General features: G+C 42.0%; 1 protein-coding gene across 1 annotated transcript in view; it reads right to left on the bottom strand.

The window, feature by feature from the left end:
• LHFPL6 (LHFPL tetraspan subfamily member 6) overlaps positions 1–18882 on the bottom strand; it is a 140597-nt gene that overhangs the window by 10632 nt on the left and 111083 nt on the right. The window contains exon 3 of the mRNA XM_027721304.2: positions 2803–2901. Within this exon, the coding sequence (XP_027577105.1) occupies positions 2803–2901 (99 nt within the window). The remainder of the gene's footprint in view (positions 1–2802; positions 2902–18882) is intronic.

Below are 18882 nucleotides of genomic sequence, written 5' to 3'. Positions count from 1 at the left end.
CTAACCACATGGGCTGAATTAGACTCTTAGTGTCATCCTCACTAGCACCTATAGCAGAAGGAGGGGCAGGACCAGCACTCCCATCACCACCTTTTCTTCATTAGTAAACCAGTGCAGGGCTCACAGCAGCTCACATTTTCTGAGAGCATATTTTGAATGCAGTGTGGTTCTTCATACAACTCATTTCACAGACTCAGGGATAGAAAGCATATCATAGCGGCTTAATCAAATTAAATATTCAAATGAAAGCAATAATTGCTTAAATTTGTCTTGAGACTTAGTGAGATTAAGTCTTTGAAACATCATTCTTGGACTGTAGGCTATAATGAGGATGCCAGTGTCTAATGATTCAGAAAAGACTAGAGAGTTGGGGTTATCACCAAACAAGAGGTATTTATGAAAGATGAGCAGTGTGGTTATTGAATGGCCCTTGGACAGTACCTCTTCTTTAGAGATGATTTTGATAACACAGCATCAACCAGACACTGACATTAAGTAAAAAAACTCTAGCCAAGCATTTAAGTTCACTGCCAATGTACATGGAAAAGAGATGTTTAGTGGCAGAGCTGCCTAGCGGAAATCACTACAGCAAATTTCAGCTCTCATTACAATCTGTTAATTAATGTGTTAACATATGATTGCAGCAGATCAGTGAGACCAGCACTGCTGTCAAGTCTAGGCATGTATAACACCTGCCCTGTGTGCTCTGCGTCTAGAAAATACAGTACGAGTACATGCCTTCACAGTTAATGCAATGCATCTTATCATCCTTATGTGTATCATGAAGAAAAGCTGTTAGTTGAAATTTTTTACATGTGTTTCTTCACTGACTTTAACAGCAGAGTGATTCAATTTATGCAAATATCTGACTCGTGAGTCAAGATCAAGACAATGAAGGTGGTCTCGGAGATCCTGCTCTGATTGTGGACATGATGGAATTTAAGATCACAGTTTGTAACTGCCCAAGTGCTGTCTTCAAGGAGCTCAGACTGGCATGACACCCACCTTCTGGGTTTGCAGAGAAATAACCTGGAAAGGTAACACCTTTCTGCACCTGGGAACAAACAGGGAAATAAGCAGGAATCACAGCAGCAGAGCTGCTCACGTACTTGGCATGGAAGAGCAGGAATCAGGGTGCACCAATGAGGGGCTAGCTGGCCTTTCAAAGGGGGTGCTGCTCAATGCACTGGCTAGGAGCTACTTCAGGCTTCTGCACAGGATTGACCATGGGCAGCAGCCTGGTAACTGTTCCCTGCAACAGTTACCAGAGAGTTTTGCCTAGTCCATCCTTTGAGACACCTTTCCACAGAGCTGGGAATCTCAGCTCTGGGACATTTTTTTCTGCTAATACATTTCTGTTCCCACTGTTCCCTCTCCTTTGTGTTTATATCTTTCAATTATTAGGTGAATAAAAATCTTGCAGGAACTTTTTATACTTCACTGAAAAGAAAATTTAATATCAATACTACAGAAGGATATTAGAGTTCAGAACAACAAGGTAAAGCTTCTAGAGCACATTATACATGCCTTGGGCAACACCATAGGTGGTTGCTGATAAAAGCATCAGTGGCACTGTAGTCATGGGTGCTGATATTGGTTATGAGAACTTTTGGTCCCATGCCAGATCAAATGCACTCAAAACACCACAGGAATGGTGTAGGGGAGGGTGGCCTGAAGCATCTCTCCCAAAGCAATATTTTTTTGTCTTTCAACCTCAATTCATTTTCATATCTTGACAAAAAACATTGTGAGATGGGAACAAATCTCCCTACTCCTGAAATCTGACAGAAACATCAGTGTAAAATTAAAAGATAATGCAGCAGGTTTGTATTTAACCCTAGGAGATCATTTTTGTCCATTTTTCTTTGTACTGGGATTACTGTCAGGTCCTGCACAGGTCCTGCACAGACAGCTATGGAAAGAATTTCTAAGATCAACTAAGGCTCAGCTTTCAGGAGCTGGAAAGGGGGAGCTCTGTGTGCTTGGGAGCAGAAGCTCTCAAGTCAGTGGGGGGTCAAGGTGCTCAGTCTCTCCTGTTCCTTCAGGAGGATTGCAGATCCCCATCTTCGAGTGACACAGGATAAGAGAGCACTTAACAGAGTAGGGTGTCAGCAACTGCTTCAATCCTTCTAGCTAAACAAGGACCTAGATGAGCATTCAAACATCAGATCCTGATCATCCACATTGCTTAATCCTTAGGTTGCTGCTTAGCCCTTGCTTTCTAGACCTTCTCTAGAGAGACAAAGGTTTGGCTTCATCCCTGGCTCTCATTCTGGTCTCAGTGCAGACACCACCAGTAAGACCACTGGTTTATTTGGGAGAAGGCTGACGTAGAGAACACACGTAATTTGCCAGCTTTCCAAATATGTGAATAACAAAAAAAATATACTCTTTTAGCTTGAGTTAGAAGGCCATAAGCATGTCAGAATTCTAAGATAGCCAATTGTACTAATTGAGAATTACCCTGACCTGTGCAGTGATGGGATGCCTCTGTCTAGGTCGCCAGGGGTGTTAGCTCCCACACTGCAAGACTATTAAATCTAATTTATATCTTAAAAATATACATACATACATACATACACAGATTCCTTCATTTTATTTTATAACATTCTTCTGGAAAATATTAACAGAAAACTATCTGAAATTCCCTGCCTTAGCACCATACCAGAATTATGCAATATGAATAGCCTACCACTCACAGGTAGGTTACTTCTCCCAGCCTGAACTCATGTCCTAGTTTGCTCTTATGGTTAACACATAGCAAGAGTCTAAGGTGGCTCAGATGCTCTAATGATGACTCACCCAATTCAAACTGGTTGGAAAGGTTACCACAGGTTTGTCTGACTTCTTCACTGTCCCAGCCAAGAGGATAGAGGGCACAACCAGAGCCAATCAACAAACCTATGGGGAGAAAAGGAAGCAGAAGTTTATACAAGCAATTGCCATTAACTTTAACACAGACTGCCACTTGGGAATCAAAGTGTCAAGCTGCCATTTGGGAATCCCAGAGAAAAAAAAGTCTCTTCTTCTCCTAAAAACAGTTGAAAATCATTTGGACTTCTACTACTGCATTCTGCTGCACTGTTTTAGAGCTGGTCTGTGGGCTGGAGCCAGCCTGGGCAGTTCAGCACCAAAAGCCATCCTCAGCTTCTGGAGCTTTTATATGAGAGCTTTTAGACTCCTCTTCTACTCTGCAGAACTGCTACATACACAGTTTGAAAAACACAACATGGGGTTAAAGAGAAGCTGTGTTAATCACAGTATTTACAAGCTGATTGCTTTGATTAATTAAAACAACAATCAACCAGGGTCTACCAAAGTTCTAGCAGGAAAACTGACAGTTGTGCTAATCTGTTGTCATTTTCCTTTGGTTTTCACTCTTTCAAAACCAAGAGAATAATGGTTTCATTCCACCTGATCAATTCATAGCACAGGTACACACTCCACAAAGTTTTCTCAAGTCAGTCAGCTGAAACAACTGAGGTCTTGAGCCATTTACCTATTATCATACTTGGCTTAACATTCACAACATGCTTTATTTTCTCTAGCCTTCATGCTGTCCTAGACAGGTGTGTTTTGGTAAAGTCTTTCCCTTCACAAGACCTTGCTCAATGCACTATCACTCAATGCACTATGATTATTTTGCAAAAGTGGCATTTTTATCATATTGCATCCTCAGCTCTCACTGCAGCTGCTGCCAAAAAGCAGGTGTAGCCAGCAAAGCTTCTTACACAGGGCAGCCTACAGAGAACATTTCAATGTATATTACAGCATCTAAATGTTACCTCCTTTGTGTCAGATCTTACTTGTAAGACTGGAAACAAATTAATATGTAGATAATGGGCTGGGAGCAACTGACACTTTGCAGGCTGTAAAGGCAAGCAAGTCGTCATAAAGTTTCTAGTGGTGCCTTTTACCTGCTAGGTAGAGCACAAGATTTCAGGCCCTAGAGCTGTCACTTGCTGACTTGCACATCTCTTGACCTCACGCCACCATGTTCTTCCTCTCTTGACAATAAGGAGAACGTGCTCCCTGGCAAAGCACTTATGCTGCCATGTTCCTAGTGCAGAAAAGCCCTGGGTGTTGTGACAGAGACACTGTGGAAAAATCACATCAGTCTAACAGGAGTCCTAGAGGGATTCTGACTCAGGGCCTGGAGCTTTTTGTACATTTCTACTGTCTCCATTCTCAAGATACCTAAACTTCTCATATTGCTGATGGTCCTGGAAGACACAGAAATCATCTTATTACGTTCTTTATTTGCTCAAAGACACACCTAAACAAGGCACTGAAGTCCAGAAGTGGTATCTCATCTTTCCTCAAAAAATGTTTAATGTCTTAGCATCTCAGCTGCTAGCAAAGTAGCTCAGCAGCTCCTCTGCTGCTCCTCCAAGCACACTTGCCCCTGTTTACACCCATTATTAGCTCCTTAGATCTTCCTCCACTAAGTTCAGATTTCTTCTTGCTGCTCAAGTCTACTTCTTCCTTCTCTTGTTGAGCAGTCTCTACTTGCTCCTGTCTCCCTGTCTACAACACATAATGAAAAAGAAATCCCTGAGGCAGCCCCCTCTCAGATGGTGTATTCACACAACAGCTGTAAAGACAGAAATGCAATTAAGGACACATGAATGCCAGATATTTTCAGAACTTTGCCTGACCTGGATATGGCTGCTTCTAATGTCCTTGTTAATGACTTTCACAGTATCATATGATTTTTTTCCCCCCAGGGTCATAAAGCAGACAGCAGCTCGTAGAATCCATGTAAATGAGAATCACTTCTAATCAAATTGTCAGACAAGAGAACTTAGGCCAAAACTGGGTCTACATTTGTTAAAGACAGCTTAAGACTCTGAAAAAAAAAAAACCAACTGCTTCTCACTTGAACTGTTAAAGCAAGAAAAGTGAGGCATGGACAGCATGGCTGATGTGCTAGGAATGGGCAGGACCCCGTAGGGCAAGGAGAAACATCACCATTAATTATGAGAATGCATGGGGAAGGGAGGAAGAGCACCTGCATGCCAGAGATATCCTCACAGATCAGTGGACTGTGACAGCCCTGGCCAGTCCTGCAGTGCTTCTGACCCCTTCCCATACCAGTCTTGGTGCCCATGACCTGCCCGGTGCCAGCCCAAACAGACCACAGCTCAGAAGCTGCACTGGCCAAAAGTGAACCACCCTGGCTGGGCTGGTTTCAATCAACCTGTGTACTTGAACAGACTGTCTGTGAGACCTTGCAAAGGCTCAAAGGGCTCCGTTGCGAGGGGCAGGGAGATGTATGGAGGGGGTAGGAGGAAAGGCAGGCTTGCAGCCACCTGCATTAGACCAGATGAAATGGCAGCCAGCCCTTCCTCACAAACAGGTCCTGGGAAAGCCTTCTGCCCAATTCTTCCAGGAGACCACAACAGCAGCACTGCAGGAAAGTGAAAGGACTATTAGCATAACAATACTGCTCCTCCAAACCCAGAACAAGCTCTTACTCAGCCCCTGCCAATTACTCTCCTCAGGTGGCAAGAGTGTCTAGTGCACATTGCATTCACAGACTGTTTGTTTTCAGCTCTCTTTAGGTTTTGTTGCAGCAACAGGTTCTTGTTTGGATTTTTTCCCACGAGTACTGCTCACAGCATTTTATACTGCCACTCTCCAAACACAGCTCATCCTCTTCCAAACATGTGTACCTGTTCACTCTTTCTGCCTCCAGTGCTACACTGAATACAGTGATCTCAAGCCTTGGCAACTTATTTCCTTCTTCCATTTCTGTACATCCATCTCTGTAAGTTTAAAGCCCAGTTTCCCTGAAAAGAAATTCTGTGTTTCAGTCAAAAATTCCTTAGCAATGCAATACTTCAATGTTGAATTGCTCCAAAGAAGCTCATATATGGCTGCTTGCCCTTAAAGCCAGTCCACACTGCCTAGTAACCAACCCACAGCACCCACCACTGAGCCTCACCATTAGCTGTGCCTCCTAGAAATAGATAAACCAAGTAAGGGCACACTGTCAGAAAGCCTCCCTACCCCAGCGACAGCTGGCTCTCCAGTTGGGTATGGATTTTAGCAGTGCTGAGTTCCATTTATGGAGTACCAGCCATTGAGCACTGCAGCTTCCTTCTGCTTGCAGCCTGCAGTGTGATGATGAGATCAAATGGGAAACTGCTGCCTCTCACTGGTGCTGCCACATGACCCCCAAGCACGAGCAGCAGTATGTTTATGTGCAAAGGACAAGGTATAAAGCCATGGGCAAGCTTACACGCTTCATTTAGAGAACAAAAAACCTTTCAGAGACCAATGGTGCTGCCAGGAGCATGGGTCTACATTCCCATCTGGCAAAAAGGCTTATGCCTATAAATACTGGTTTTGTCATAGGTAGCAACTGTCCACAAGTCTTAATGTTGTTGTTGCTTTGGCATCTCCTTTGATGTCACTAGTTTTCAGTTGGTTTTGATTCACCTTCAGACACTTCCCCGTAGTGTTGTGCATGCACCTATTGTAGATTTGTGTCTACTGACAAAACACTTGTGCTCTCCAGTATTTCTTGCAGGCAAGGTTAGGGCCAAACTCAGGGACTTGCTTTCAGCGTAAGACTTCCACAAAGATTTAGAGCCTGCTAGTCAGCAAGAAAAGGTTTCACGAGTTTTACTTTAAGCCCTGAGGTATATTTATATGTATGAGCATGTGTGTGTCATGTCCCATTGCTTTCAGCAGGATTCTACATGACTTCATCAAGGTTGATGCTGCCTCAGCCTGCATGGGCAGTGAAGCTGGGAACTGGTATTTCAGCTCCCTTCCTTTACGCATGGAAGGTATGAAGTGTGCCTCAAAGCCCATGGTGTTAATAGGACTTGGACAAAAGCCCCTCAGCCTCTTCTTTTCCTTCTAATCAATCCACCTCTATTTGTAAGCAACTAATTGTGTGGATCAAACCCTGCAAAAGCAAAAAGGTTACATACTATTACTACTAATAATTCATACAGGCTTACAGCCCAATTTATTTAATCACAGAAGATGTAGATCCTGCTGAACAGCTGCAACTTCCGCTGAAAGATCTACATTAAATCCAAGGGTTGCAAACCCAGTGGAAAACATTAAGTTAATTTTGCAACTTCAGTAGAGAGCAGTTACTAGTTTAGCTCAAGAGTCACATTCTGGCCTGCTCTATGGTTATTGCATTTAGTCAGCTATGCTACCCAGGATACCACACCCATCTTTACAGCTGCCTAAAATGCTTAGGATGCCTATACATTTCTTAAGAAAGGAAAAACCCCAAACCTCAACATGCTGTAATTACCATCATCTGTCACCTTCCATTATCCACTACAGTCATTAAAAGAAATTGAAAGGGGAAGGATATGTGCAGGTCTGTAAAAGTCATCTTCACAAAAGGGGCTGCAGCTTTGAGGTGTGAGGGAGCCAATCAGTATGACAGGGCCAGCCGGCAAGCAGAGGTGCTGGTGGCACTTGGCTGCTGTTTTAGATGACATACCATGCACCAGTGGAGGTGGTGGCACTGTCACAGATCAGCTTTCCTGGAGAGGTTCCATACTTGGGAATGAAATGGGCTCCTTGCCCTGGTCTGTGAAACACTGCTACTGCGAGTGCTGCAGCTGGCTCAATGTGCTAGCAAGGCATGGAGAGACAGATGCAGGGCTGAGAGTGCAACTAGCCTTGGCAATCCAAAACTGGAATTAAGTGCTTGGCTTTAGTAATTAACAGGGTCCAATTTAACCACTAGGCTCTTTGCATAGTCCATGCAGAATGTTGGATGCCTTCAAAAAGTGATCTAAAACCAGCCTATGGACTAAGTGAGGAGCTCCCAGACCTGCAAATTGCAAAATTACTATCCAGAGTAATCCTTGTCCATCCCAGACTGCCTTCCCTGTCCCTCTTGCTGCGACTATAATGCGTGATCATATTTTAGTAACACTTGGCACTTGAAAGATGATCTCGTCTGTCAGGAGTGGTGCTTGTGATTCAAAATTATTGCATATAACAGGTTCTGCATATGGTGGATGCAGCAGGGAATGGACACTAATTACATTAGTGATTTGGCACAGATCTAGGTCTCATCTTCGAAGTGATAAAGAAATGATTTGTGGCATGCAGCAATCAGCTTACTCCAAGAGGTAAAATATTAAATACTATTAATATCTCCAAGAATAGCCTGGATGCAAGCAAGTCTCAAACAATGAATACAGAAGGATTAACAAACCAAAGGACATTAACCAGATTTTGCTGTAGGCAGAGTTACTGCACTCAGAAACACCAAGACTGATTGGCAAAAGTAAACGCACAGATTAGGAAGCTTGCAAATCTCTGCAGTGGGCAGTCCTCAGACTGCTACTGTGGCTTCCATGGCAGCCACCACCCAAGGATCCGACGTGCCTTAAATAACCCACACAGATATCATATAATAAATTAATTGTAACTGTCTTGACAGTTCATAGCTAACAAGTCCTGTTTTACAGACTCAGCTCTTCTGCTCACTTGTTGAGTGCACAGCATGCCCCTGACTACTAAATGGCTCATTCTTGGCTTTTTTTGTCAGCCCATTTAATCACTGCATCCCCCAAAAGCCTGTTGAATAAAGCCAAAGCTTCCACAGTGTTTTTCCTTCTCCCTTGCATAGGGTAAACCTAAGCACATGATTCGGGTAAGTCTGATGGGGAAAAAGATCAGTCTGATGAATAAAGAGAGGTGGTGATGGCAGTGAATGAGGCACTTAGCTTTGGACTCAGCCTTGCTGCTACAAAATTTATTTTAAAATGGTAACTAAACCACAGTGGCCCTCTACATGCATTCATTTTTGTATATCCTCAGCTCCAGTCAGTTATACCCAATGAATGCAGTGAAAGGGACTGCTGGGCACCATAGGGCCTTCTTGGCCAGCAGTTAGAGGGGCCACTGTTGTAACGAGGACCCTGGGAAGCCACTGAAGCGGGAAGAAGCAGTGGCATTGTAAAAATCCAATTTGTATTTTCACTTAGGGAAAATAAAAGGAATGGGCCAGACTTGATATATACTGCAGAGAGAAAATGAAACCAGAACTGAAGGTTGCTTTTTGTACAGTCACTTTATAGTGAGAAATATCTTCTTCAAGTTATCTTCCTCTTTTATTTTCTCCATCTTCTACTTTTTCTCCTTTTATTTTCAGGCCTGACCAAAAAGAAACCTTGCTTTTTTGTTTGTTTGTTTGTTTTGTTAGGGATTTCTACTGTATACTGTTCATCTGACAGATATTCAGGCCATCTGGAGAAGATGACAGACAATAATTGGAAAGTCATACCTTTCAAGACCATTTTAATGACGATTTTTCCTTTCACATTTTTTCTCTTTCTCATTTTTGCCTGTCTGAATCTTCAAGAATGATAGAAAGTTTTCACATTCCCATCTGTCATTTGAAGGTACAGTAATCTTGACAAGCAAAACAAAACCAATTTTTAGATGCAGCACGGGCTTTGACTCTCTGGTTCTTGTGATTTAAAAACTCTCCTTGCTGTAATGGTTTTAAAGCATTTACCTGCTATAAAAGTGAGTCTGGAGTGTGAAAGTAAAATTGAGCTGGCACGTGAAGTTGTCTGCTGCTTTCAGACATAGCCAACAAACAATATGGTTAAAAAACTGTGATGTGAAATACTTCAGTAGACACAGCTTCTGAAGTCCCTGTTCAAAGAACTCTCCAGGAGCTGCAAGCAGTGGAGTCATAGAAGTGAGTCAGAACAGATTAAGACAAACTCCAGAGCCTGGGCAAAGCAGCAGGACCTGACAGAGGAAAGAGGGGAGCATGGCCATGCCAGCTGCAGGCAGCCTTGCTCCCATGCCCATGGGAGTCCAGCCTCAACTTAGGTAGTGAAGCACATTGTCTTTATACTGACAGCCCCCATTATTTCACTCAGAAGCATCCCTTCTTTAAGTTTACACTTCTACCTTCTCTCAGTATCATTGCTTTTTTCTTGTTTCTCTGTTAGGCTTAAACACAAGATCACTGCTTGGGGCAAAAGTTCTTAGTAGTCACTGAGCATGGGGCATTTGACTGGTTCCTTACTAAGCCTGAGCTGAAAGTGCCTCATTTGAGAGAGGATACAATTGCCTATTATGAATGAACGCAGTAAGGGACTCCCTTGTCTGAGTGTCCAAGCAGAGGTCCTCAGGGGCGCACAGACAGAAATTTTATCTACGCTGTACGAAATTTCTTCCCATTCCTCCTCACAAAGGTCACAGCATAGGAGACAGCAAGTCAATTCAGGGTTTTACTCAAGGTCAAGGTGTTTCTGCCACAGACTTTGCTATAGCAGGACATTAGAAGGACTCTTAAATGGAAAGCAAAATGAAGTGTAAGAACAATAAAAAATACTATGACCTTCAGCTTTGCAGATCTTGCCTCCAATAACACTGCTTAATCTTGAAAGTGATGGAAACAGGGTTTTCATCCAAGGGCAAAACCCAACCACCCCTTCTCTTCTGGTTCTGATCTCCAGGTTGTAATTCACTGCATTTGACTTTACTTAGCTCCCCTCCCCCTTACTGTCAAGTCCCACCCCTTAAATGAGACTTTTTCTATTATTTTGGGTTACTCCACATCATGAACATGCCCTGCCTGGCAGCTGCTTGGCTCCAAACCTCAGCAAACAGCCATAGTGAAGAGCTGCCACCTGCCTACTACTGCTTCCTGGAGCTCTTGGAAAGCAAGGCCAGTGGCAGGGGAAGACTAAAAAAGGTATTAGGAATACCTGACAGGATCCAGCCAGCAAAGTGCTGTGTCATGGCAGAGTCACAGCCCCCACTTTCACCATGACCAAGGGCATGGGGCAATGGAGGGTGCAGATGGGAGTTTTCTGACAGATGAAGCAGCATGTGGCTTTAACTTTCATTTGATCAAAGGTGGTGTGCTCATTGCTACAGAGGTGCTTCAGGCTCTGAGAGGGAAATTTCCCCACCCAGACATGCTACGTTACTACCCAAAGGCTCAAGACTTTGTGTGCTCTATTTGTCCCTGAGCATTTTTTAAGCAATACCGAAGGCTTCAGAAAATGGGGCTGGGAGAAACCCAAAAGAAACAGTGAACTAGGGAGAGTGGAGAAATCAAACACAGAGCTGCCACTAAATGGAAATGAATTAATAAGAGCCATTTGATACAAGGACAAGTGATAGGGACGTGGCAGCTGCTGCTGTGGAAAAGAAAGTACCAGCACAAATTTCAAAGCCCTGCAAAATAGGTGCTGATGTAGGGGGTCCAGGAGGCTGCAGCTCCTAACACTTCCAACCCCTGAAAATCACTCCTGGAAGTGCTTCTTGTAATAAGATATTATAAAGCAGCAGTATAAAGGCTCCACAGTCTGCAGAGGTTGGCGTTAAGTATTAAGAAATCCAAGAGTTTAATAATATTTTTTCTATGCGGTAGAACTAATATGATATTTGAGAACTAGCTGAATTATAGTGTGTAGCTGGACATTTCACTGAAAACTCCTTTATTGTCATTTACTATTCAGAACCATTCACAGGATTAAGAGAGATCCATAGAATCAGAGACCTGCCTGTGCAATTTATATCATATTGGTTATGGTTAAGTGAGGCTAAGGTTGGCCACAGAATAAAGGTGGAAGGTATCTGGAGGAGGTACCAATTTATTAAAGAAAGAATATTCACTGAAGCAGCAACTTCAGACTGATTCCCCTACCACTAAATCACAGAGTTCCTCTATATTTTCATTCTCTCAGTCAATGACAACACAAGTATTTGGTACCAAGTACAACACTCTTCAGAGAGAAGCTCCATAGATCCCAAGGGATGAGAGATCAAGATTCAAATCAAGGGAAGAAAAAGGTAAAAAAGAAGAGTTCCACCGTAGCTATTACTATGAACCAGGAGTGCTGGGTGTGGACGACTGGATATAAGAGATTCCAGCATCACCAGGTTTTCTCCTTCGGGCTTCCTTCAATATTTACTGGTTACATGCCCATGGATGAGGTAAGTGCAGAAATATTGAGATGGTGAATTCTCCAGCGTTTCAATAAAAGGCACAGCACTATGCACTCTGCATAAGCCCAGACTTGGTTGCTTTTGTTTGTCTAAGGGGACACTAGAAGGCACGAAAGTAATTACCATAGTCATGATTCAGGGTTACTCCTGTTTTAAGTAGAAGGTTGGACTATTTTCACATCCCTTCCAACATGAAAGTCTTTAAGAATCTGTTTTTCCATCATTCAGGCAGCTCAGCTTAAGGCAGCTGGGGCTCAAGTCACATGCATGCACACAGGACTACTTGCATTGCAGCTGGGTGGCCCACCTGCTTCAGAACAGCACAGGTCTTCCTTTCTAGGTGCCTCAGATGACACAGGGCATATCAAACCTGTGAAAATGCCTCAGCAGTGGCAGTTGAATTGAGATCTTTGTCAGTACAATCAGTGGAGTCTAGAAGATATTCTTCTCATCCTAAGGAATACATAAACATAGGTCTATGACTAGAACACATCTAAATTCACAGAACTCTAAGACAGCAAAGACATTCCACATGGGACTGGCAGACATGACACAGAGCCAGCACGGAAAGCCATATGCATCTGGACTAGCAGCTGGAGGTGGAATAGCCAAGGGCATCTCAAATGGCACTAGACACTTGTAGGTCAGTGATTGAATTATGCTGGCAGTATCAACCCAGAGTGGAATTTAGCTACCCAAATATGTCACCTTCTGTCAGTTTAAGTGCTGTTTAGTATATTGCTCTTCCAGCTGCCCCTCCAGAGCAGTGCAAGATTCCCCTAAGTCCCCTGTTATACCTACCAACCCACACAGAGATCTTGCAGACCCTAGGGTATCTCTAACAGTGCAAAGCATCTAGATTTACCTAATGAGTTTCACCCTAGATATCTACTGATCTTGATGTGTGCTTAGAAACCTATCTCAAGGGAACAAAGCTGTACTGTAAACACCTTTAAAAAGTGTATGAATCCGTAATTTAATCTGGCCCAAAGTTACCTACACTTTACTTTATTCCTCATCTTTTACCTTCTGCTCCCATTCTGCCCTTAAGATGCAAAGTCTCAATTCCTGTCATGAATTCTGTCTTCCTTTATGGGAAATGACCTGAAGAAGAGAAGACTGAAGGAAAAATTGTCTTGCTGCTGAGCGTAAACCTGTATGCTCGACCTTATAAGGAAGTTTTTTGTATGGAAACAAGTTGCTGCTACAAAATGTCCTTGGTCTGCTTCAATTGCTGCCATAGAGCTAGACCACTCAGAACTAGCTTTGCTGAGTCTCTGTGTCATTCCTCCCAAAGTCGGTCGAACAATAAAATGATTGACACCACTTGTTCTGAAAAGGATGTGACATGGGCCAGTTAAAAGCAGAGGGAATCTGCAGAGTGGAACTGAAATGCTTGAAGAACTCCAGAAAACACTCTGGAGTTTAACTGTCAGCTCATTTTTGTTTGCCAAGCCATGATCAGTGCTTGTACATTACGAGCTTTAAGGGAGACAAAAAAAAAAAAGAAGCCTGAGCATTATCACATGCCATCAGATTTCTTTATGTGACAACCCATCTATGTGCTCACCTCCTTGTTTTGTGACTCAGAATCAAATGCTTGACAGTTCAAAGAGTCTAGAACAGCATATGGCATATGGCATAATGTATTTAAATAGAAATCACTCTATTAGAAACACAAGGGTGCCTACTGCAATTAATAAAAGGTAGTTTAATAACTAACTTCCCAAAATGCATAATTCTCCATGTAGTGATAGCAGATAAAGCATATTCTTTTTCATTAATATGAATTTCAACAGCAAATGGAGGCTGGCCAAAACTAGTCAGAGCTTTTCAGAAGCTCCATGATGGTAGTATTTCCCAGTACGTGAACTTATCTCATGGAAGACAGTAATGAGGGAATGGAGGCAATATATCTTACATCAGTGAAAATGCCTAAGCAGAGAAATGGATAAATGGACAGGTATCTCCATATCTTTTCAATATGAACTGGGCAGATTAAGGTTGTTACAAGCATTAAGTAAAAGTCTGCAGCAGCCTGACTCCTGAGCACTGTTCCAGTGATTTCGCCGCTAGATCGTCAAAACTTTTGGAAATATTCAGACATGGATTAAAACCAGAGAATTGCTTTTTCATGTCTATTAGTTCACTGATCTGTTAAAAAGCAATAGTTTGTAGATGATGAATAAAGCAACTAAGATATCCAGACAATGCCTTAATTTCGGTGGCATAACCCCAAAGTCATGGGGAAACTGGAATAGACGCAAAGCATGCATCCAGTGAAAGAATACTGCATACCAGGCTTTTGCCTTTTTTTTTTTTTAGTTGGTTTTATTTCAGTTGAGCTATCCAAGGATTAATAGAAGATAACCACTACACATCTCAGTAAAACCTCAGCAGCACTCAAGACTTCAAAGAAGCATTTTCAGTAGACGCTCTGCAGACCATTTGGCAAACCATGGAATACTTCCAAGCAAGTTCATACACACTATTAGACAATCTATACCTGCAATAAAGATTGTATGGGTCCATATTTCTACTGGAGAGTCTGTAAGACCCCTCAAATCAAACAAATTTGGAAATTACTTCTCTAGATAGGAAATACAGTAAGATAAATAATGCTGTAAAAGTCAGTGGCAGTCATCAAGCACAGCTGAGAATCACTTTTCTCTCTATGCTATTCTCACTGGTGGTTCACAGGATTCTACTCTGCAAAAATGTACACACCAGCACAGTTGATACACAGGCCTGCAGCCATCAACTGCATCTCTGTCCCTACAGTGCAGAGCCTGGTATAACTCCTAGACAGTGAAGTGTTGTGACATACATGGGAACTGGTAAAGATGAGGACAGTTTAATTTACTCTTTGCTGCTGCATTACTGTAGCTGCAGCATTTTTAGCAGCTTTTTAAATAATCTCTGCGTTCACAAGGCTACTTGCAGAGCACACAGCTGAGCACATAAATTAATCTATGCATGAACAAAGGTATACTCGGTGTCATTTGCCTTTGTGCTGAATTACAGTGGAAAAATCAAGACAAATGTAGTTAAATTTAAGCAATAATAGACTCCATGTCAAACCAATTGTTCAATGGTTTTCTCAATTAAACTTAAAATAACTACTACCTCATTCTCAGCTACTTTGTTTTCAGTAAGAGAGATGGTAAGATTCAGCATAGCTCCAGTGAGAACTATGTGACACTCAAAATACTGTTTCCATACTGTTAGACAGTCTGTGTTCTGTTCTGTATGATTTTTACGTGCCCCTAAGTTTGCTCCATGAGGCATAACCAAGAAAAGAGATATTTTTATTTTTAAAAACAAATAAAAATATGGAATTTTCTGAAGGCATTCAAACTCAACAACTGACCCAATTTTCAGAGGAGAAAATACTCTATCAAGTCAATTTCCTTCAAATAGATACCATTTTTCAGTTTGCCACAAAATGTGATAAATATAATTTTGGAGAGCAGCTGCAGTTTGTTACAAATATATTGCACATCTGCAGCTCAGAAAAATTTGGCACTGCCACTTACTCTCTCCAGAGAGGATCCATATGGACAAACTTACCAACATCTCAATCATACTTAACTCTCCCTGTTAACAAAAACCAGTGTGTGAGAAGGAAGAACTGAGTAGAAGGGTATGCTTCTCCCATGATGAACTCATGAGTCCACATTTGAACTCATTTTGAAATGAGTTCAGTAAAGTTTAATAATAAAACTCAGCCTGGAAGGGGCATGAAGAAGTCACCTAAATCATCCTTCAGCCTCAAAGTCAGGATAAGCTCTACTTGTTCCTTTCAAAAGAAATATTTGCTGAATCTGTTCTTAAGAAGCCTCTCACAGTGGAGATCCCACCACCTTCTAAGACATTGTGTTCTTGTGGCTCTGTGTCTGCAACAGAAGCTTGTCTAACCTCATTGCCTAACCTGTATCTTCCTGTAATTTAACTTCACTCCTTGAAACATGGACTGCGCTAAACTCCTACTAAAGCTCTGAGAAAGGATTTCGTTTTCTTCCCCCTTTGCAGCACTTTTCTCTATAATGGATTAAGCAGTCCTGATATATTCATTCTTTTCCTGGTAGAACTGGCCATTCCCTACAGCCTTCTCCTCCTTCCCACAGGATTTCTGTGGCTTCTGGCTTTGACAATCTGTTGGAATTTTCCTTTCAAAAAACAAAAAGCCCTGCCAGAATACTATCAGAGCAGCTGAAAAATGAATCAAACTTGTTGCTTTCAATGGAGACAACCCAAAAGGAAAGTTAAGCTAAATGAAGACCTTGAACGTGATGGCAACACTAACTAGCAAAACCCTAAACTGAACTGTGTGACTCTTGGAGCTCATTATTGTTCTCTCTTGCTAAAAACTTCTCAGAAATGATGCTCTATGAGCAGTGAAAGACTGTTCTAGCAACTATCTGCTATAAAGGCTGTCCTTGATAAAAGCCTATCATTGCCTTGATGACATCCCCAGCACTTCATATTTCTCCTCAAATTTACAAGATCATTGGCTTAATGGATTAATACTTAGTGACTGGAGCATGCAATTGCATTCTTATTTAGACCTAGGAGTAGGGAGTGCTATGGAGCAATAGTAGCATTCACTGGACCTCTTACAAGGTTTGAGAGAGAATTTAAGAAAAAAATGGAGACAGAAAATGAACAACCTATGAGAGGAATGTTACATGGCTGCAGAAGCCACTAATGATGACACTTGGACTATTTATAAAGCCTTCAAGGAGGAAAAGTCCCTTATTTTCAACTCTCCTCATATAATAACCACTGCTTGCATTCTTCTTTCAGAACCAGCTGACTCCTGTGACACATACAGCTCCTCACTGGCTGTTTTTGTCACGGATTCCTGCTTATTCCTTTTTTGTCACGGAGTCCCCACAACTTATACTTCGGATATGAAATGAGTGCCCTATGTTTTCTGAGATGCAAATAACAAGTGATGCCAAGCCAAAGATGTTTGACAGAGCTACATATTCAGCAAACAGCCCCTGACTGGAGCTGGAGTGCAGTTTCTGGTGTGAAGGCTGAGCCAAGCTGCTTACAAAGGCTGCAATCTGCTCCTGGTTCCTGCAGTTGGCTCCTGCTTTCTACAGTTTTCACACATCGCTGTTCATACAGAATGCTGTTTTACTAATGAATTCCAAAACATCAGTTCCCTTTATGGCTTGGACAGGGGCTGGTGCAACTATGGCCCCATAAAGGTTATAGGATATATTTTTAAACTTGTGAAAGTATAACATTTAATATACAAAAACACAGGTAATTTTCACTGTTGGAAATTGTTAAAAACCAAGTATATTGTATCATGAGAGAAACCGTGTCATCTTTTGACTTTCTTTTGAAAAGTAGAATAATACCCAGCAACTGCTTAAAGGGAAGGGCTGATCCCTCCCGCCTGGATCTGATAAGACTCTTCCTTGTCTAACATATGTACTCCAGGGGCACCTTCACTGTAGCAAAAACTGCATCCAGAAGTACCAGAAGAGCCCTATAACTAAGTTAGAGACATGGAGATCTCTTTAGTCCTGGCCTTTTTAAAATGTAAATGTTCATTTTAAAATGATACCATCACAGCTTCCAGGATAAGCTGTTCATCTTTTTTTTTTCTGTATATTTTACTGCCACTGAATCCTTGTTCTGAATTATCAGAACAATAATTAGATTCCGGGGTCGGGGGGGGGGGAGGGAAGGGAAGGGCAGGCATTCTTATTCCCCTGAGAGGAAGAGATAAAAGTTTCATTTCTGAAAGCTGATGTGCCAACAGCGGATACTGGGGAATTGGGATTCCTGCTTAACTGCATGGGAGAGTTCAGTAAAGTTTATTAATAAAACAATTTAGATAAACTCCATTTATGCATTATTTGTACTAGTATCTTGGCAACTGCTTATTTAGCATCTTGAACACATCAGGAATTTTAAGGAGAAATACTGAAATCTTCCCTCAGACTGTAAAATCTTTGACAGAAATGGGTCTGGGAAGTAATGAGGGGATTTTTTTTCTGTTTTTCCTTCTTTTTCTTCCTCCAACTAAAAACAATTTTCTAATATTCTTGGCATAACTACTGTAATGAAGCATAATTTATTTGATCCTTATACAGCCCCCTTAGGATTACTTCTTGCAGATAGTCAATTATAAACTCTTACATACTTTATAGCCCTCATTACGTGTGACTGAGGCACGCTAATAAATAATGCAAAACCCCTTTTGTACCCAGTCTACCTTGTGAGAATACCAGGATCTGGTATGGAGGGGAAAAGAACATTGTAATGCATTCTTATTTCCAAATGGACTGAAAAACTTTCTAGCTTCAGCTTGCTTCCTTGGGACATTTTCTTTTTTTCCCAGACTGGACTCCTGTGGCTTGATTCATTACTAGATAAAAATCAAGTTCGAATAGAAATGGACCATGACACACAAACTGTCACTGCCGTGTCACTTCCTCGTGACATCCTGTCAGCTGCAGACAAGAAAGGAGGTCTGGAAGCAGAACAGCCAGGTTGAATACAGATGAATTGATATTCGGTTGTAGGCTTTTCACAGTAATGAAGCAGAAAGGGCCAAGGCTCAAGGAACACATTTCACCTTGTCTACACTGCCTTTCTGGTGCAACTTCCAGACACCACCAGTGCTCAGGTCAAGGCTCTGGAAGAAAGCAAAGCAGCTCTGACTATCCCTCAGCTCCCAGGATTTAAACAGCAGTGAGCAACTCAGCAGAGACATGCAGTTGAATATACCCATATAAGGTCCTGGTAGACTGCTTTATTTTATCATGTCTTTAACTGACATGATAACTTTGTGAAGCCAAAAAGCTGCAACCATAATGACTGAGAAATGTTACCAAGATCACTGCAGAGACCTGGGGGGTCACAAAGGTTACAGCCAACTTCTGTCCC

The sequence above is a fragment of the Pipra filicauda genome, unplaced genomic scaffold, assembly GCF_003945595.2.
Source record: "Pipra filicauda isolate LSUMZ 115617 unplaced genomic scaffold, ASM394559v2 scaffold124_size2119055_pilon, whole genome shotgun sequence".
Classification (NCBI taxonomy): domain Eukaryota; kingdom Metazoa; phylum Chordata; class Aves; order Passeriformes; family Pipridae; genus Pipra; species Pipra filicauda.
Note: the sequence above shows the minus strand (reverse complement) of the source record. Positions and strands in the feature narration are given on the sequence as shown.